The sequence below is a fragment of the Eptatretus burgeri genome, chromosome 2 (assembly GCF_056783735.1).
Source record: "Eptatretus burgeri isolate ZD-2024b chromosome 2, Ebu_testis_v1, whole genome shotgun sequence".
Taxonomy (NCBI): domain Eukaryota; kingdom Metazoa; phylum Chordata; class Myxini; order Myxiniformes; family Myxinidae; genus Eptatretus; species Eptatretus burgeri.
Genome location: NC_140962.1, coordinates 4,752,345 through 4,774,052, shown reverse-complemented (window position 1 = coordinate 4,774,052; position 21,708 = coordinate 4,752,345). Strand labels below are relative to the sequence as shown.

Genomic DNA, 21,708 nt, shown 5'->3' with positions numbered 1-21,708 from the left:
AGTTTTTCTCGAACCCACAACAGATACACGGGCACCAGAAAATTAAACAAATAATCATTTAATAAACAGAAAATCAAACAGTTATAATGGAAATAAATCAAGACGTGAGGCAACTAAAACCCAAATTCCGATTTGAGGTGCCTCCGCACTCACACACAGAAACGGACAAGGGGGAAAGATAAAGCAAAATAAAAATCCCTCCTATATTCTGGCACTTAGCTTTGGGTCCAGAAGTGATCTTTTATGAGCTTTGGGGTCGAGCCGCATCATCCTGCGTGGTGGGAAACCGCACCCAAAATGGCGATAAACTGCTCTCATTGCAAGAAGCGTACGGGAGGTAATTCATGCGGATGGTCCCTTCGTCAAGAGAGCCCACAAGCTGTCGTGAAAGTTCCTCCTCACAATTGGGGTGGTTGACGCCACTCCTCTGCAGAATGCCGGGCTCGTTCGCCCAGAATGGCACAGCACGAGGCTTTGAGGGGCGTCTCACACGATGCAGCCTAACAGTCGATGACGAGCGTCTTGCTCTGTCACGCGGGCAAATGCACAGCACAACACAAGAATTGTGTTGCTGTATTTCGTCACATCTAGACATCACCAGCCAGCGAGACCCCTTTCTCGATCGTGTCCTCCCACACTGTGTCCTCGTCATTCTCCCGCTCCAAACCTCACTTTTCTTCCGCCGGCTCTCTGACGTCACGCCCATTAATCCTCCACTCAAAAGCCATGGTTCCATGAGCCGTCACCCCTGGAGGCGGGGCTTTCTGTCTGCTTGGACGAGAAGCTCAGTTGTCGTCGTTTTAAGGACCCCTTTTTATTACCAGTCTTGAAATGCAAAAACATCGAAAATTGTCACAGGGGGCAATCACATATTGGGAGAACCTATCCTTAATCACTACCTAATTTAACACAGCACCACCCCTCATATGGTGACAAGTAATGCTTAAGCTCACAGTTTCCAGACTTAATTTACATTGAGATGTCTCCTACTCGTCCATGGACCAAGCAACTCTATACTATCCTATCTCTCCGATGAAATTCCTCCATCTACCCCACAAACATAACAGTATGTATGTATGTATGTATGTATGTATGTATGTATGTATGTATGCATGTATAGTGCCGATAGAACGTCTCTGCCCCCAATCAAAATTTTCACGTTTTGCTGCCTTATAGCCTGGAATTAAATTGCATTAAATTAGACTTTTTCCACCTTCAAGGTGTGCAAAGTTGGGAGTTCCCCCAACCCAACAGACTCAACTGAAATTGCTGTCAGAGGTGCTTCCACCAATTGACAGCAATTGGCAAAGCACCAATCTTATCTTGATTAGATCTTAATTAGGGCGGCCGAGCATTGAACCGCTGGTGCGTGCCGACTATGACAGGTCAATTAGTTTGGTAATTACCTCCCAGTCTATCTAGGTTCGGACAATGCTGGATCAATGGAAGGAAAGTTCAAGCACAGACAGGTTGAAACGTCAACAAGGAATTTATTAATAAGGAAAAAATAAATAAAAAGAAGAACTTTTTATTTCCTTGTCGTGAAAATGGGTGAATTCAAATCAATCAAAATAATCTCAAGCAAATAAAGAATTAATCAGGCATTGAGAGCAAAACAAACAAAGAGCAGATGATTATCACTATGCCTTCCTTAACGATTAAACACAGACAAGGGTACCCAGCAGATCATTCAGGGGGAGAAGAGGAATCCGGTCTCGCTTACCAAATAGAAGTCATCGTACGTCAAATAAAACGTCCTGCAATGTGCCAGCGCTCTGCCTTGCCGTGCACCCACTCACAAACAGGCTTGAACACCAATCGACATCACGATGTCACCCCCAGGAACCAGGGACGCCAATAATCAGGTACGCCAAGAGCAGGTCTCGAGCAAAACCAGCATTAACAGTCCGAGCATCACCCACCGTCAGGAGTTACAACCAACAGACAGCTGCAAGGAGCTGTAAGGCGCTCCGAGGCACTGTGAAGCGCTGTGAGAAGCTGTAAGGTGCTGAAGTGCTGTGAGGCTGTCACCAGCGATCAGAGCTGCAAGGCTGCCAGGCCGTCACCAACTGCTACAAACTCAACTGTCGCCAGCTCACCAACCGTCTGACAGGAACTGACTGGAGCTGAAAATAGCTGTCACCCAGCTGTCACAAAAACTGACTGTAAAAAACGGTCCACTCGTCCTTTTTATAGGTGGCCAGTCTGGGCAGAGCCTCAAGTAGACTTCAGCAAAATCCACCTTGCCTATTGGTGCATCGTTGTACGTCACTAACTGCAAATCTCGCAATCATTGCAACGGCACTAACGGCGACTGGACTAACGGCAGAAAGCAGCCATTTGCCAGATAAGAATTACTGAGCGAAAACGTGAAGTGCTTATAAAAAGTCAACAACAACCATCCACAGAGCTGCCAAACGTCGATGGAAAATGGTGGGTGTCGAACGTTGGTGAAATAGGTGGGTGTCATAAATGATCCACAGCCGTATTTGACCATCAGAATAACTGCTCAGGAAAAGCCCACAGTGTGCATAATCAAATGTGCTTTAAGTCCAAGGTGTAAATAAATTGCGCACCCCCAAGTCAATGCGTCCTGATGGAAAGGAGGTAGACGAGCCTCCGTTGGGCGAACGGCTATCTCACGTGGATGAATGTATCTGTCGTGAAGAGAAAAAGGCAATCCCATAAGAAAGGGAATCTATTCTCTACCCTTCTCAACGCATCAAAGTTAAAATTCCACCAGACATGAGGATGGGTCTATCCTGGACAGGCATTTAGGGAAATAACTGTCTGAGGACCTAAATGTTTGTATGCATTCGTCGGATCCGATTCTGAAATCCATAATATATATCTTTACATACAGGGTGGCCATAAAGTAATCAACAGATAATGTCATTCTGTTGCAGTTTGAAGATGTCCTTGACAAAAGACGAACACATTGAGGTGATACTGCTGAGTGGACTGAACCCCCTTGATTGCTTCTTCTGGGGTATGCTGAATGCGCAGGTTTATTCAGTGAATATCAGAGACACTAATCATCTGAGGCAATGCATCATGGATGCACGTGCAGTGATTGATGGAAATGCTACATTAATGCACTGCGTTCATTGCAATTTTGCACTGCAGATTGAACTGTGCATTTCTCATGAGGGACAACACATTGAACATGTCATGAAATGTAATTGAACATATCATGGATTGTAATGTAATGTCAATAAACCATTTATAATGTAAATTCGGCTATGTTTCCAGACTTTATGGCCATCCGGTGTGTGTGTGTGTGTGCGTGTGTGTGTGTGTGTGTGTGTGTGTGTGTGTGTGTGTGTGTGTGTGTGTGTGTGTGTGTGTGTGTGTGTGTGTGTGTGTGTGTGTGTATGTATGTATGTATGTATGTATGTATGTATATATATATATATATATATATATATATATATATATATATATATATATATATATATATATATATATATATATATATATATATGTAGGTTTTCTTCATATGCATGAGCTGAGAACCGATGCTGAGAAAGCTGAGAACTCCAGCTGAGACCAGACGAGGTTCAGTTAACATTTAAGCAGTGATACTAATACATTTGTGAGTATCAGTATCACTGCAACCAATATATATGGGATACATATATATTAGGCTTATGCAGTTTGTCTGCCTATCGGTCTGTCACACCCTGAAACAGAAATACTTCACTGAGAGAAAAAAAATTCGGGAAAAGTTGCTTGAAATTGATGCAAACCGACAGAAAAATAAAAAAAAATTTCAATCAGACAGAAAATTGAACCTGGGCAGTGCATCGATAGCAGACTGCTGCCGCGATCACTCCTGAAATTTTCTTTTTTGCTGTGAAGAAATATACCGTGATATCTTTGCTGTTGAGAAATATGATGCTTTTGGAATTTGACACGACTTATACAGTGTATATATAAATGGCTCGTGCTGTCTGTCTGTCTGTCCCCCACTGAAACAGTAAAAGTTGCTTCAAATGAATCCAAACCTACGGGAAAATTATGATTTAAAAAACAAAGTTGTAGAAGAGATTGCACGCATATAAAGTGCAGATAGCGCAACCTTTAGAACCAAAAAACTTCACCAGTGGATGTATTGGATGTGGTGGGGCAGTCCCCTGGCCTCCACGGTCTCCTGATGTGACGTCCTTAGACTTCTTGTGCAGGTATGTTGAGGATTGTTTTCCATACCTCTGTTGCTGACATTGAAACACTTTGTGAAAGGATAACTAATTGCATTAGCAGTCTGATGAAGAATATGTTGGCCAATATGTGGATTGAAGCTTGGATGTGCTACATGCCACTAAAGGAACACATGTTGAGGTGTACTGAAGAACACAATAAACGTTATGAATTATGTGTGAAAATTCAAAAAACAAAAACAAAAAAACACATTTCATATCTTTTGCTTTGGTTGGAATAAAAAACATTTTTAATTGGAGCAAGACTTTGTTGACAGCCTGCACTTTGTTCCTAAACCTAAAATTATCTTCATATGATCCATGGGAAGTTTATCCAATTAATTTTTTTTGAATCAATCAATAAGTTGTAAAACTCATTTTACTCTCTTATTTTCTTTAAGCATCAGGTGCATACAACAACTTTAGACATGACTTAATGAACCTCTCATTTGTGAGCTCTTTCAACCAGTGCAAAAATAAATGGCTTCCATTTATCTCTTTATTTATTTTCTATTGCGGTATTTTTACTGTCTTTTACACCACCTTATTTAGCACGTTAAATTAGTTATTCATGCCTGTTCGTGTCCCTTATGACGTCCCTAAAACAGTAAGTTTCTTGTTTGGAATTATTTTCAATTTTATTCAACTGCTAGACAAGCAGACAAAAAGAAAACAATTTCCTTAGTCCTCTCTGTGCATGTGAAATGTGGATGAGATTCGGTACAATTTTCCAAATTCAGAGCTAAAAGTACTGCTAAACTGCAGATTCGTGCTCCCGTTCAGATTCCGATTCGTGTTCGACAGTGTTCAAAATATCATTCAATTGCAATTAAGTAGTTCCTCGATCATAGAATAACTTCTGTAGACAGACAGACAAACAAAGTGAACCAAATGTTTAACGCCGCTTTTCACTTTGCACACGTGGGGTAATTATGCACAATTTAACCAAGGATTAGAGCAGGTTGATGCATTTAATGTGAACACTAACTTTAAGGGGGTGGAAATGTTTTGTGGGATACAGCATGTAAGAATGGTATTAGGACACAGAAGTTAAGAACACTTATGAAGTTAATGGGGTGTGGACAAGGTACAAGTATAAAAGGCAAAGTGGCTCAAACCCCACTACTGACAGGAAACAATGACAACACGAGGCAAGCAAACTTTTGGCCTGTCCTTTTACTCAACCTTAATAGGTAAAATAAAGAGTCATTACAAGATTGCACAACATTATACATTCCATATAAAGAAAAACAATACAGGTATCCCCCACATAACGGACTTTAAGTAACCTTTACAACCCTGCATTATCTGAAACTTTGTTATGTGGGAGCTTGTTTCCCATTATTTGTTATGGGAAAATTACACTTCGTTTCCTCACCGTCATGTTTTGGACTTAAAGAAAAGCCATGAACTTGGTATAAGGCCAAAAAAAAAATGTTGCATTGGCGTAACGGGTCACTGAAAAATAGGGTAGGTCGGTCGGGATCTTTTTTTTTTTTTTTTTTTTTTTTTTCTTCCTAATAAATCCCAAAATTTTTGGATAATAAATCCAAAAATTTAATAAATCCTAATAAATCCCTCCCAAAATCTCCCCCGGCTCGAGTACCACCCTTTTTGTCGGCGGGTTCTGTCCGAAACACTTCCGGGTTTTTGCGATCGCGATCACAATCAACAAGATACTTGAAATCGATAGCAAAAAAACAAAAAAAAAAACGTAGGGTCGGCGGAATTTTTAGGGTCGGGCGGGTTACGCCAATGCAACTTTTTTTTTTTTGGCCTAACGATGGTTTTAGTTGCAAGTGGTATTATAATATTATTATTTACCCAGTAATAGAGACACAGTAATACAATAAAGTAAATTTAGTTGTAACAGGTCAGGGTCAGGTATGGGAGCATGTGCCAGAACAGCGCGTCACTGCGTCCACTTTCCGCCGGTACTCCAGGGGCCTCCGTCTGGCCATCCCCCAGGCAGATGCCAGGCCCATCCCCATCTCCTTGAGATGATGGTCAACCTGCTGCAACCATGAGGCACGTGGTCGGCCCACTGGCCTCCTCCACTCACGAGACACCCCCGCTGAGAGAATCTGGTGAGCAGGATCAGCGTCAGGAAAACGAGCCACATGTCCATACAGCCGAAACTGACGCTCGCGGACTATGCAGGTAACAAATCTCATCCGAGTCTCTCTCAGCAACCGCTTGTTGGACACAAAGTCCGACCAGCGATAGCCAAGGATTCTCCGAAGAGACCTGGTACCAAAGGAATTAAGTCTCCGTCTCAGATCCTTGGTCAGAGTACAAGTATCGCATCCATAGAGCAAGACTGGAAGTACCAAGGACCTGAAGACTCGGACTTTCGTCCTCCCGCACAGGTACCGGCAGCGCCACACTCCATGATCCAGTGAATCCATCACTCCCCATGCCCGACCCAGACATCTATTGACCTCTGACTCACAGCCAGCAGAGACATGAATATCACTGCCAAGGTAAGTGAATCTCTCCACGACCTCAACATCCTCACCACAAACAGACACAGACAGGACAGCAGCATCCAATATGTCACCGAAAGCCTGGATCTTAGTTTTGACCCAAGAAACCCGTAATCCCAGTGGCACCGACTCCTCATTCAGCACCTCGAGGGCCCCCAAAAGGATATCTAAAGTCTCCGCAAAGATGACTGCATCATCTGCAAAATCAAACTTACCAAAACAATCTTGAGTTCAAGTTTACATACAAGAAGGCAGCGGTGGGAGGTGGTGGAGATGGTTATTTTAACCCTTTCATTCTGAAAAGTTAATTATTTGCAAGCCTCCTGAAAAGTTAATATGCCTGGTGTTGGCTTAATGGCTAGAGTGGTGGGCTTGGGATCCGAGGGTCCCGAGTTCAAATCCCGCTTGGCTAATAAATTAATACCAGGTGGGGTTGACTCTGCCTGTCATCCTTCCGAGGTTGGCAAAAATGAGTACCAGCTTGCTGGTATCCTGCATCGGAGTGGAGACCCATCCAGGATTGTGACCAATAGCCCAGGAGACTGCTTAGGCAGCAACAACGCTCTGTACAGAGTATGGTCCCAATGGATGGATGGATGAAAAGTTAATCACCCTGAAAAACTATCATACTCATCGTCACCACGGAAGTAACATTGCACAATCACCATGACACTTTGATGGTTCCTTCTTTGTAGCGAATGAAGACCTTCGTTAAGTGATGAATAGTCCTAAATTAAACCATTCGTTGTGGCGAACCATGGTTGAGTGGTGGGGGGGGGGGGGATACCTGTAGTAGGTGGGACTGGTGGAATCCCATTCTATTCACATAGCACTGGGATGCTTACAACAAGTCGATAATGTTTCTCCAGCTGAGAACTAATCCCAGATACCACATTGTTGCTAAATCACCACATAGTCACAGCTTTTTGTTGAACAGCCGTGGGAATCAAAGCTATAACATTCATGGTAATGACATTGGTCAGACTCAACAGAAATGGAATCACCATAATTGCTTCCGAAGTACTGGAATAGACATCAATACTATATAAACACCTAAAAAAAAAAAAAAAAAAAAAAAAAAAAATCACGAAAAATACTGCAAAGAAAAATAAATGGCAAAACTTATCAAGGACCATTATTCATTTGTTAAATCCTCCTGACCACAAGCCTTCCCCAGTATCAGTATCACTGCAACAGGTGCATCAGTAGATCAACACCATGAGAAAGGCCTCACAGATGTGATGTTTTCAGAGAAAAAACGTGCAACATGGTTCAATATGTTATGGACATGCAAATCAGTTTCAGCATAGTAGGATAGCAGTACATTCCCACAATTAACATTCACAAACAATCCTCTCTCTCACCTTTTCTCCACTGGAGTAGTAAAAGTAACGCAGCCGGACCACGTTACAGTGTTCCAGCTTGCGCATTATTTGTAGTTCTCGGTTCTTTTGATAGAAGAATAAAAGGAATAAAAGCAAGATTGAGACAGGCAGGTAAAGGAAGGAAAGAAGAGGGGCAGGGATGCAAGGGGTAAACGAGAGGTGGCATGAAGGAACAGGTTAAGAGGAACCCACAAATTCTGGTGATAAACCAATCAAAATGTTTATTATTATTATTTCAAAGTAAAAATAGTCACAATGTCATAAAATCTTAACATCCAGAATGCAGAGGTACAAATGTAAATAGAATGACCACACACACACACGCACACACGCACACGCACACGCACGCGCACGCGCACGCGCACACACACACACACACACACACACACACACACACACACACACACACACACACACACACACACACACACACACACACACACACACACACACACACACACGTTTTTAAGTTGAGGACAAAATCAGGTTGATCAAACAATGCTTTTCTTAACTTGTCATAATATCATCAACAAATTCAAACCTCAGTAAAATAAACAGGAAAAGTATTTTAAAATATCGAGAAAACACAATATTTGATGCACGATCCCAAATGGAACAATTGGAGCAGTGATGGGGTTGGAAGGATAGCCCAGACTCCTGGAGGTATGGGCACTCCTCTCTGAGCTGACTTGGGTTCAGATATTGGCCAAACGATCAAGTAATCACCCGGGTGTTTCGCAAGCAGGGTGATAAATCAATGTGTGTGTGCCATCCCTCGGAGAGACTTTAAATTGGGTATTCATTCTACGAGTATTCGACGGTTTATGTTAAATATCTCATGGTGTCCTTCACGATGAGTAGGCGAGCTGGCCTGGTGCAACTCCAAACAGGGAAGGACAAGGCTTTTTCTTTTGAGGTTTACATCAAGGGGAACGACGACTTGCATAAATGCTCTGGACGTTCTTCTTTGTGGGATTGCGATGTTAACATTTTCCGAGAGATACCAATGGTTTCAACAGAATCAGGCAGGCTCACGTGCCATGGAGGCCAATGGTTTCAACAGGATGGGGCATGCTCACATGCCACGGATAACTTATTGCATTACATCCATTTCTCACTCAATAGTGAGGTCCTCTCATACTCTTCCCCTTCCCGATGATGAAGGCTTCCTTTGGCCACCAACAAGTCTGCACCCTTATCTGTTCGATTTATTCTTCCAGTGGTGCCTGGAGGAGCACATCCACACGATGGCACGAAGGACGACTGAAGAGCTGAAAACAGTAATCTGTTATTGGGCACACCATATTAGCCAAGACACTTGGGGAAGGATTATGGCCATACAATACTTTGTCAGTCAAGTCGATAAGATCAGGGAAAATTTAGATGATACTCCAGTCACCCAATCAAGTTAAAGTTTAAGTTCACGTTCTGGTGGATTTCCTTCACGTAATAATTGTGGTTTCACTCACTTTGTTTCTGTAAATGAGGTTTAATTGAAGAGAATAATGAGGAAGTGTCCATCAAAGGCCTGTGTTTCTGACCCAATGCCAACCTGGCTCGTTAAGAGATATCTCCATTGTGTGCTTCCTGTACTACAACAAGTTGTATATTTGTATTTGTCCACTGGTGTTTTCTCGGAACTCCGAGATCCTCTGTCGTTAATCCAGTGTTGAAGAAGCCTTCTTCGGACAAAAAAGAACGAAGCAACTCCAGGCCTGTCTCAAATTTGCCATTTCTAGGCAAATTAATTGAAAAGGCTACATCAGAACAGGTATTTGATTTTGTCATTCAAAATTATCGCATTGATCATTGGCAGTCTGCATATAGAGGGGCACATAGCACTGAGGCAGGCCTAGTTTCAGTACAGAAAGATTTGCTCTGTGCCATTGATAATTATCAACAGGCAGTGTCCATACTGATGCTTGATCTATCCTCCAATCTTGATATGGTAGATAATGCTATTCTCAAACAGGCTTTCTGAAGAATTTGGCCTCTGTGATAAAGTCCTTTCTTGGCTCCAGTCATACCTCACCAACAGGTCTCGCAGGGTAAACATGACTAATTATTTCTCAGATGGCCAACACCTAAAATGTGGCATACCCCAAGGGTCTGTTATTGGTCCACAACTGTTCATGTCTGGAACCAGAGCCAAATTCCAAATTCCTGCCTTTACATACAGAGGGCATTGCATCAGCAGCACAGGCAGATCCTCGGGCAATGACGCGACACCGCAGCCTGGTGATGCATATGAAAGAACAACTGTTCACGTAATGTATTTGTGGTAATGGTCTCAACATCCCGTGTGTAACTCAGTTATATTTAATCTTTCACCCAACCAGACCTGGTCGCTTGTACTCACTTTAATCTTTAAATGCCTCGATGACATAACAGCATGGATAATGCATAATAAGTTGAAGCTGAATTCTCGTAAATCCGAATGATTCGTGGCTTCTTCACCAAAACACTATAAACAGCTTTGTAATTATACTTTCAGCTTCCACGGTCAGGAGATCCCTCGTTTCCCTCAGATCTGAATTTTAGGAGTGATATTTGATCAAGACAGGAGAATGTCTGATCAGGTTACACAGTTGTGTCACTCTCTTAATTGGCAGATCTATAATCTTTATCACATCAGAAAGTTTATGAATAGCGAGAGTTCTCTTTATGTTGTTCGTGCACACTTACTCTCCAGCCTGAATTATGGTTGTTCTTTACTTGGTGGAAATCGCTAAACAGGATTTATATCAATTACAGAAAGTGCAGAGCACGTGTGCTCACCTGTTCTTTCAACAACCTAAACGATCCCGTGTAACCCCCATGTTAAGCCAATTACACCGGTTCCCAGTTGCAGAGAGAATACAATTTGGAATAATTCTCAAACGTTCAAGTCCTTGTCCAGCTTCTCTTCCAGTACACATCTCATCATGTTTTACACAACAGAGAACACCTTACTCACTTTGATCTACAACAGCACATTTCCCTTGTGGTACATAAATTCCACAAACAGGTGGGATACATTTACTTTCAATCATTTTCCTCAAGGCTTTGGTATAAACTTGCAATTTCAATGAGAAGTATTGTTACGAATCTCGAAGCCATTTGCACACAAACAGACAACAGTCTCTAAGCTTAGTTATTTCAATAAGTATGTGTATAGTTACATTCCTCCCAATGTCTAAAGGGAAGTACATGTGTGTGCTGCGAAGTTTCTTTCGAGTTAGATTTTTGCAATACCCAACGCCAACAAATTAATCCTTCACTTCTTCGCACAATCGACGCCATTGCCCACGTGCGTTCGACCACGGACGTGGGTGGAGGTTTCCTCACCTCAGAACACCGACTCCGCCCAGGAAAGGAGGGGGTTCCCCCGTGTCCAATCACGGATGGCCAGCACATCACCCCACGAAACCCTGTCCAATCACGGCAAAGATTAACTCAGAGCTCCGACTCCACCCCAGAAAGGCAGGGTTTTCCCCCTGTCCAATCAGAGGGGGACAGATATCACCCCACGAAACCCTGTCCAATCAGGGCAAAGATTACATCAGAGGACCGATCACCCCACCCCATCTGGGGGAGGGATAAGAATCGCCGGGCTCTCCCGAGTGTTCACTGGAGTGGGGTTGGAATTGTTGGAGGAGAAGAGGTCACCATTGCTCTTGGTGTGCGTCGGTAGTCGTAGTCGTCTGGGATCTGGGCTCTTTGTCCTTTGGTCTGCAGTCATCTGCGGTCTTGGTCTGCAGCCTTTCCCAGGGTTCCTCGTGGTGGTGGTGGCCGTGGCAGCCAGGACCGTGGTGCTCATCGTCGTTCGTGGCAGCCAGGATCGTGGGCTCGTTGGATTCTGGGTCATGTGTTCGAATCCCACCGTGGTGGGTTGGAGTCGGTGTAACCACACGAGGCGGCCAGGTACCCGGCCAAACTCTGACCTCCAGCCTGTCTATTCCCTTGGCTGCAAGGGTCGAAATAAAGACCCGGTGGCGACCATTTTCTTTTGGTGTGTGTGTGTGTGTGTGTGTGTGTGTGTGTGTGTGTGTGTGTGTGTGTGTGTGTCTGTGGTGGCGCCGTCCTCTAAGTAGAAATTGTTAAGTGCTTTTGCTCACTGTACATTGCCTGCATATTCGTGATTAAGTCTGCTCTGTGTCTCCCTTCCCGATTACTGTAAATAAACACATTAAATGTACCGGCTCGTTGCCTGTCGTTTCTTTCATTGGCCCAGTATTGTTCGGGCTTGAGAACTAGGAAATTGTTTGGCCATAAATTGTTCATTTGGTCCGGCGCGGTTTTGGTAACTTCCGCTCGGTTACGCCGGATCCGAGTTGGTAACAGCGACTCGGTTCGGACAAAGTCGGCCGAGGGTGTGGCTTCCCCGGTAGTTAGACGGTGTGGGTACTTAGGTAAATTGGAATTAGACACGTAGACCCTACCTCACGCCATCGAAATATTGGCGACCATGGTCCTTGAAGCGACCCGTCGACTCCGGAGTTATCCGGGGTGACGACCCTTCGATTCTGGATGTTCGGTGAGAGACGGCCCTACTGCTCCGTCTAGCGGTCGTTCCTCGCCACAGACCCCAGCCCACAACAGTATAACGCCAGCTGAATATTTTAAAAAGTGCCTGAAGGCCTCTTTATTCCCTTCTGTGCAGCCATTTGTCGTGTGTGTGTGTGTGTGTGTGTGTGTGTGTGTGTGTGTGTGTGTGTGTGTGTGTGTGTGTGTGTGTGTGTGTGTGTGTGTGTGTGCGCGCGCGTCAGTGTGTGTCTGTGTGCACATGCACCCGCATGCATGCGTGTGTGTGTGCCTGTGCATGTGTGCCTGTGCGTGTGTGTGCCTGGTGTGCATTGTCAAAAGGCACAATAGAAATACTATTACCATTTTAGTAGTGTACTAATTGTGCCCGTAAGGACGCACACTCACCTCTGAGCAGTCTCGTCTGGGTGCGAATGTCGGACGAGTGATAAACTGACACCCTGGTGTGTCACAGGTCGGGTGATTCATCTATGTGTGTGTCGTTCCTCAGATGAAGGTTAAACCAGGTGTCCCATCTACTGGCATTACAGCAAGTCGTTGACTTACGACCTATGCTGCTTACGACTGATCTACTTTATGACCACGACCGCGATATGTACTGTATGTCTGGCCACGACTGCTCCGCGTCTGGCAGCGCGAGTGTTGCCCAGCTGGGCGTACGACAGTTTCTGCCCCAGCGCCCACCAGTGCTAGCGTGTTATTGTGGTTTCGGTATAGCGCAGTTATTCCGTATCCGTTTCTCTTTTAAAAAATTCCTTCAAGCCCCCAAGATGTCTACCAAGAGGAAATTATCTTTGTCTACTCCTCAACCTACCAAGAAGGAGAGAAAGGCCATTGATCTCACCACGAAAATGCAGGTGATCAAACAGTACGAAGGAGGAAAGAAAGTGAATGCGATCGTGTTTGATTGTTTGATGCAGTGTTTGAATTAAACCTGACGGATGTAAAAACGTTATACAGTAACAATAAAAATGGTGTTTATAACCATGGTTATAACAATAATGAACAAAGAAAATGTTAATAAAATATGACCTACAGATGATTATTACATCATTATACAGTATAATATACATACGGTAATTTTTGCATAGGCCTATACACTATAAATAAAGGTAAAAATAAAGGTTGGCCGACTTACGACCAAATCGACTTACGACTGGTCGGTCGTAACTGATCGCGGTCGTAAGTCAACGACTTACTGTAGTTTGTGGACAATAAAGATCCGACGGTATCCCTCATGAAGAGTAGGTTTGCTATTGCTGGCAAGCTGGCCAAATTCCAAATTCCTGCCCCAACTACCTGTGTCAGAGTGGTATCCCCTCCAGGATTTAACCCTCGTCAAGAAATTGCTTTGGCAGGACCAACACTCTATATGGAGTATGGTACATGATGCAGTGTTTGTGTGTGTTTATTTTGGAAATGATATCTATAATTTTATATAAATAATTCTGGAAATCTTCGATATATATATATATTTTTTATTATTTATTTATTTATTTATTTGTGGGGGGCATGTCTTTTTGTTTGTTTGTCTGTTGTGTTATAACTTGACAACAGATTTCAATAAATCGAACTACAGTGGATTCAGGGACAGGTTTGTAACGAAAAATATATACATATATATATTTTTTTATAATCGGAACATCAGCAACGTGGCAAAACTGCAAAACTGCAAATGCCAACTTGCTACACTGGTTACGCTTGAACTATGAATCCTTTTCCTTCTTGCCCTATTGAATGACAACAAAGATTGGAATTTCCATCAACGAAGTGACGGGTCTGATATTCGAGTGCAAGACATAATGAGAGAAGTGTTTGTGTGTGTTCTGTGTTTGTTTGACTTCAAAACCGTTGGATGGAATGTGTTGAAAACTAGTGGTTGGACTCGTGGTGTATACGGGAAGTTTTTAGGTGTTAAAATAAATTCACACTCCCGGAAGAGGGACCATTAGAAGAACTGAACCGCTGGAGGGAACGAGTTGAAAAGTGGTTGTTACATTCAGGACATTGGTTTTAGGTGGTATTAACGAAAGAAAGAAAAAAGAAGACCATAGGGTTGAAGGGAGCACCCCAATTCTCGCTCCGTGAATGTGCATCGTATAGTGAAACCTGGTGGAAGCCGGAATTACAAGTCATAGTGAAATATGCCATAGATATCATAAAAGTGGGGAAATAACCCCTCCTGAAGGACCAATTCTTTGCACAAAAAGGAGAAAATTTTAAAGGTTCAAATACCAGCTATTGGAAAGAAATTCCTTGATGATTTGAAAAATGTAACAAACGAGTCACATGTTGACAGCTTTAAACAGTGATTCCTTGCCAATCATGAAGTGCCACATGAGTATAATGACAATAGAGGTACCTCAAGTCATACAGTATCTAGTAGTAGGGGTATCAATAATCCAGTAATGACCTACCAAAGAATGTCGAACAGGATGTAGAAATAAGTTGTTTGGCTAGCGAAGGAATCTTCATTCAAATTCACTCAACCATAATATTGTTACGATGGTGGGGGTAGATAGAAGAATTTAATAGAGAATACAGCATTGTGTGGAGTTTCTTGGTCCATGGATGTGAAGGAGGCATCTGGATGTGAGTAAGTGGAGAACCTGTGAGCTTAAGTGTTACGTGTCACCACATGAGGATGGTGCGGTGTTAATTAGCCAAGGGAGTAAGAATAAGTTCCCCAGTATATGATTCCCCTCTGTTTATATATTTCAAGATTGGCAATAAAGGTGGGGAACACATCCCTGAAATAAGCAAACGTGCCAGGTGGCAGAAAGCCCCGCCTTCAAAGCTTGACAAGCAAAGTCACGCCCCCAAGGAAAAATTGATCGGCGTGACGTCAGAATCGAGCCGAGCAGGAGAAGCACCGCCTTCCCGGGTTTTGTGCGAGCAGGCCACGCCCTGGAGCCAGAGGATAAAATAGGACAGAAGAGAGTGATCGAGAGAAAAGGGTGGCTTGCGCATTTTAGGAGAACCGTGATCAGAGTGGAGGTATGAGGCGCATTGTTTGGAGAGGCGAGAGGGGAGGGTGAGCGCATGCCGACGACGACATAACCATTGAATTTGTGTTGAGGCGATTTTGCTTGCATGGTGAAGCAAGACTCTCGCCTTTTGCTCTTGGTCAGGTCGGTGAGGACGATTGGAGAACACGAAGCCATTAAACTGGGGCTTTGAGCCTTGATGTGGAGTGCCGCTCATGGATTGCTTGGCGTACGTTTGGCCCGCTACGAGAGAAGCGTCATTTGCGCGCGTCTGTACGTGCGGAAAGAAGTTCCTCGATTTCAGTTCCACGAGGATCTGCTCTCGGCCAAGCTAAGTGCAGGAATCGTTAAAAGGGAAGGTTTTTTCTTTTCATTTTGTGTTCCCTTTGTTTGTATTTGAGTCTGTGTGAGAGGCACCTCGACTGTAAGATTTATTTACGTTATTATTATTATCATTACCTTTAGAATTGATGTCTGTTGTAAATATTCTTCAAAGAAACTGTAGCCATGTGCTGTCCTGGTGCAGCGCCCTGTGCTGTGTTCCTCCTGCGTGGATCGCCTCTCCGCCATTACGCCCCCCTTCGGTTGTAGCCTTCAAGGGAGAAGCTTAGCCATCCGTCCAGGTAGGGGTTAAACCCCCTGGACACACCAATGTTTTGAGGATGGGTTTAGTATTAGAGAAAAGATTATTTGAATGGTGATTACCTGTGTACGTAACTGCTACACACTGACCAGGCAAACTGAATGGGGGAAAAAAAAGACAAAAAAAATTACCCCTGTGTGGGGGTGACGGTCATCTCTATAATACCACAAGTTCTCAATGTTCAGTTATGACCGAAGACTACTGTGCAGTTCTACTGTGCAGCTCAAACTGCGCAGTTTGGTTAAAGATGACTCGGCATTTTGGCGCGCGCGCGCGCACGACATTATATTTTGAAAATAAATGCCGACGTTTACATTTTGGGTTTTGAAACTTTTGCACCTTCGGCGGAAAATGTATAAATAAACAAGGTCAGCTGCTATGCAATGACACCATTCACTAACTTTTACCATGCCCAGTAGAGAATATATAGCCTCCTGAAGGAAGGGCAGTTTTTGCAAACTTTGAAGTCACGTGACGTGAAAACGAAAGCGAAATTCGAAAATCCGTCCCGACCAAATTTAGATATTGTCCCATACATTCATATGCCACAATCAAATTCAAGATCGCTTGAGAAATGTAGGAGGAGATAGATTTTGAAAATCGTCATTTTCGCAACTTCAAAGGCCTCGTGACCTTGACCTTCGGTGACCTTGAAAGTCATATCATTGTGCACATCTCATCGACCTCTATCAGGATCACTAATGACCAGATCTCCCGCTTCAACTTCATTGTGAACGGATGGACGGATCGAAGGACATCGACACCCATATTATTAGGTCATGCTCAAAGAGATGACCTAAAAAGGTACATGATGTACTTGATGAGGATGTATCAGAAGGGGATTTAGACAGTTTTCAGATTTTTGGAGGAATATCGAGTTTTTGGTTTATTAGCTCACTCAAGACAAAAAAAAATTATCAAAATAGAAAGTCGATATGAATAAACTTTGATATATATATATATATATATATATATATATATATATATATATATATATATATATATATATATATATATATATATATATATATATATATATATATATATATATATATATATATATATATATATATATATATTATACACAGGCTGTAGCCTGGTGTAGGCATAGTGGTTAGGGTAGCGGCTTGGGATCCAAAAGGTCTTGAGTTCAAGCCCCATTGGCCACTTGAATTAATACACACCAGGAGGTTGACTCAGCTTGTTATCCTTCCGAGGTCGGTGAAGTGAGTACCAGTGTACTGGGCCCGGTGTATGCCCCGGATAGAAGAGGTGTACCATATCCCTGTGTCGTAAGAGGCGTCCAGGGTTGCGTCAGGAAGGGCATCCGGCGTAAAACCTATGCCAAATCATTATGCGGATCATAACGGATGATCTGCCGTGGCGACCCCGAACAGGAGCAGCCGAAAGAAGAAGAAATGTGTGTGTGTGTGTGTGTGTATATATTATTGTGGTTGACCAAATTCGCAAACCACCATTCAGGTCCCTTAGGTGAGATATCTCGGTAAGTATATGTGTAGTTAGGCCCAAACCCGTTGTCTAGAGGGAATGAATGTCATTCATGAGGGCTGCAACTCTTCAGGATAGCCGTTTTTCTTTTACTATCTTTATTTTGGACCAACCGCCATTATTACCACCACCAACCACGTCTCAACAGCCATCACAACAACCACCAACCACAACGCCGCTTCACCACAACCGCCACGACCTTTACCGTCACAACTCGCCACCATCGCATCACCGTCATCTCGCGCCACTCGTGGGCACCGATGCTGGACTCGTGTAGGGCGCGCACCGTGCAGCGTGTTCAAAAGCATCGCGGACTTTCCGAAGAAAAACGGATCAAAAACGACTCACGCCCACTTTTGTTCCGTCCAATCGGTGAGCGAGGGGCGATTTGGCCCCGCCTCCAGGGCGTTGGAGGGCGGTCGCTATATGCAAATTCATGGATCAAAAAGCATTCACGCCCACTTTTCCTCGGGCCAATGGGGAGCCAGCAAGAGAGGTGAAAGGTCGGAGGCAGAGGGTCAAAGATGAAGGAGCGAGGCCACGGGGGATATAAGGGGCCGCGTTCGTCAGTCGAGGCAGTTCAGTTCGCAGGAGGAAGAGTTGAGTTGGAAGCGGAGGAAGAGCTCAGTGCAGTTGGGAGTTCGCGGAGTCGGAGTGAAGAGGACGGAGCTGTGGAGAGGCGGCGGCGGCGAAGGCGGACGAGGGGGTGCTCGCGTCGGATTCGGGGAACTGCGGAGAGAAAGGCCAGCGGCGCGACCGAGGTCGTGGTGAAGACGCTCGTCGCGGGACCCGCGATTTTGTGAAATCCTCCTTTCCCCGAGCATCAGCAACCCCCTCCTGTTTCCCCCCCGCGCTGAGATAGTGCGACAAAAGGGGGCCCCCTTCCCACCCCCTACCAGACACCGTCCGCGAGGCCCGCGGAGTTGAGGCACCACCGCCGCTCCGCGTCTCATCATCAGACGGGTAGGCCCGACACGGTCTCGGCCCCAGGCCCGCCTACCCTCTCATCCTGGAGGGTGGTTCTCTTTTCTTTTGCTTTGGGAATGTGTGTTGTCGTCGCCGTCTGTGAAGTAAAATTGTATAAGTGTTGCCGTGTGCTCGCGTAGTCGGTATTAGATCTGCATTGTTGCATTTGCTTTTTGTCTTCTTCTTTTCTATGTGCTTTTGGTGGAATTGTATATGTGTGCTTCCCGTGTGCCGCGAAATAAATGTGCTTATTATTGAACTGTTTTCCCGCTTCGCTTCGTCATTTCTTTCATTGAATCCTCATCTTGCTTCACGTAAAGGGTTGGTCGTGGGTTAAGACGCCCGATAATTAATCGAACCGTCGAGGTCGACGAATAACACCGCTCGGTTATCCCGATAGTACGGAACGGGTCGCTTAAGTGGCCCGTGTCCGAAGTCGACCTGCGGCGAGGTGCGATCGCCCGGTCTACCCTCCGTGTGGGTACTTAGGTAGGTCGAATTTGGCGAGCAACCCTATCCCACGCGGGGGCCGATTGGCTCGATCGCGGTGAGACCGAAAGGTCCACCCGTGACTGGTTCCCGGCGTTAGTCCGAGAGGGTCACGACTGGATTGTCCGTCCGGTGGGCGACGTGCCGCGATTCGAGTTATGTGGCCGTTCGCACGCCGGCGGGCGCGAATCCGCAACATTGGTGTCAGGTCGTGCGATACAAACTCATCGCCCTCCTCGCGGCACTGGTATCGGAGAACGGGAAAACGGGCTCTCCTGTCTCCAATTAAATTCACGGGAATCGGTCCAGGGGTGAGAGAAGCGACCCCCGATTCCCTCCAAATTACGAGCGAGCTAAATTAACCCTTTAAGAGAAGCAAGATGGCGTCTCAAGGCGAGCGGGAGCCGGGGGTATTAGAAATGGATGTAGAATGTGTAGGATCCATGGTCCAGGATGGAATCCCCGTGCAGGAAATGTTGATTGTGCAGGAACACGGACTAGCCCAACTGAACCCAGAGCCCGAAATAGGTGCGGCAGCGGCCGCGGTGTATGACACCTCCCCCCCCCTCTCCACCAAAACCCGCCGACCCTTGCCGAAACGGCTCACCCAAGCGCACCCGACATGGCCCAGCTATGCGCCATGCTGGCGGCAATGACAGCGAGAATGGATGCGAATACACAAAAAATGGATGCGAATACACAACAAATGAACGAAAAGATGGATGCGAATACACGAAAATTGGATGCGAATACACAACAAATGAACGAAAAGATGGATGCGAATACACGAAAATTGGATGCGAATACACAACAAATAAACGAAAAGATGGATACAAACACAAACAAAATGAACAAGCAAATGAGGGAAGAAATGAAAGAGCTACGGGGTGAGACGCAGAACATGGGCCGATGCCTGCAGGCGGGCATGAAGGCCGTGACCAGGGAGATAGGAATGGCGACTCCACGTGTGGAAGCAAACGAGCTGGAAGGGGGTGCAACGGCTGACAGGCCCGCGGTGGAGGCGGGTGAAAAAATAATTCGGGGGGCGTGTTGGGCGAGGGTCGTGATGATGACCGAAAGGGAAAAATTAAATTGGGAGACAACGTGTGAGACAACGTGTGACAAAACGTGTGAGACAAGACACGAGGTGACGACAACGGAAATAATAGTTGAGACAAGAGAGGTAAAGGGTGAAGAGTTGGCAGAGACACGGGAGATGGGAACGATAGAGGGAAGACTACACGATGAAGACGGGGTAAGTGACGCACACACACAAACGGAGGTAGTGGTGGATAATGGGGGTGAGCTGGTGGACTGGGTGGAGGCCCGGTGCGAGCAGCTGGATGGCCCCCTCCAGGAACGAGGGGAGGGAGTCTGCCCCCTTGAGGTGAGTCACGACCAGGTGAGTTCGGTCGTGCTTTGCGAGGTTGAGGGGACGAGTGCTGCGAACAGGTGCACGGAGAGCTTGGGGGGTATAGAGGCCCCGGAGACCCTTGTGGGGACACGAATCCCCAGTGTGGTTGTCCCTGTGTGTGTGGTGCAAGGTGTGAGTGCGTCCCCGTGTGTGAGTTGTGTGGTGGCGATGGTGCCAGAGTACGTGCTTCCCAGCACGCCGTGTGTGGGTGAGGCACCGTGTGTGAGTGAGGCCGTGTGTGTGGATGAAACGGCCAGTGTGGATGAGGAACCGCGGTTGAGTGCCCCCGCGTGTGTGAGTGAAGGACGGTGTGTGGATGAGGCACCGCGAGTGCGTGGAGCCACGTGTGCGAAAGGGGTAATGACATGCGTGGGTGAACGGCCGAGTGCAAGGGAGACCGTGTGTGTGAGAGAGCGGTATGTAAGGGAGATGTCGGTCGGCATGCGGGAGCACGCAGCCGCGTCTCCCGGTGTGAATATAATGGAGTGGAGTGTGTGCGTCGTAACACGCAGGTGTGCGTGGGTCGAATGGCGACGACGGCGACAGAGGAACGAAAGCCGAGTAGCGGCTGTAGCTATTTCGGGGACCGTGACGGGTTCACCCAGCAGTGAGCACGAGGTTCGTGCTGTGCAACGCACGAGACCGCCACGTGCTCGCTTGCGAGAGTGAAGTCCCGGTCCGGAAACGCACGCGGTGGATTTGCCGATCCCGCGGACAGACAAAGTTTAGGCAGGATTATGGATTTGGACCGGACGGGTTCTCCACGCGATCGTGTGTGTTAAGCTCCAACGGGCAAAGCACGTGTTCACGTGGGGAACCCCTCGAGACGTGGGGCTTGTGTTTTTTTTTTATGCGCACGGTGACGTCATGGCTGCACATGTGGTTGGAATCCGGCAGGAGGGGTATCCCTGCCGGATGGTGCCGTCCAAGGAGGGACGAGGAACACGTGCAGCTGCATGACGTCACGGGCAGGTGCAAAGTGCGCGAGTTGCCGCGCTGGTGCTGCGCATGGAAAAAAAAAACAAAAAACAGTAAGCCTCACTTTCGGGTGCACAGGATTCCTGGGCAAGGGGTGGAAGACCCCCTTCCCTGGGCACAGGATGGAA

The 21,708-nt window shown here is 45.7% G+C and overlaps 1 protein-coding gene across 12 annotated transcripts in view; it reads right to left on the bottom strand.

Moving 5' to 3' along the window:
- The window catches only part of GSK3B (glycogen synthase kinase 3 beta), a 149,482-nt gene that overhangs the window by 67,685 nt on the left and 60,089 nt on the right, over positions 1–21,708 (bottom strand). For 10 of the 12 annotated variants that reach the window (XR_015052737.1, XM_085861329.1, XM_085861336.1 and 7 more), the window contains one exon: positions 8,050–8,133. The exons of the other annotated variants lie outside the window; for them this stretch is intronic. Coding sequence is in view for 9 of the 10 variants with exons in the window: in XM_085861329.1 (XP_085717455.1) it covers positions 8,050–8,133 (84 nt within the window). In the remaining variant the exon portion in view is untranslated. The remainder of the gene's footprint in view (positions 1–8,049; positions 8,134–21,708) is intronic. 12 annotated transcript variants of the gene reach the window in all.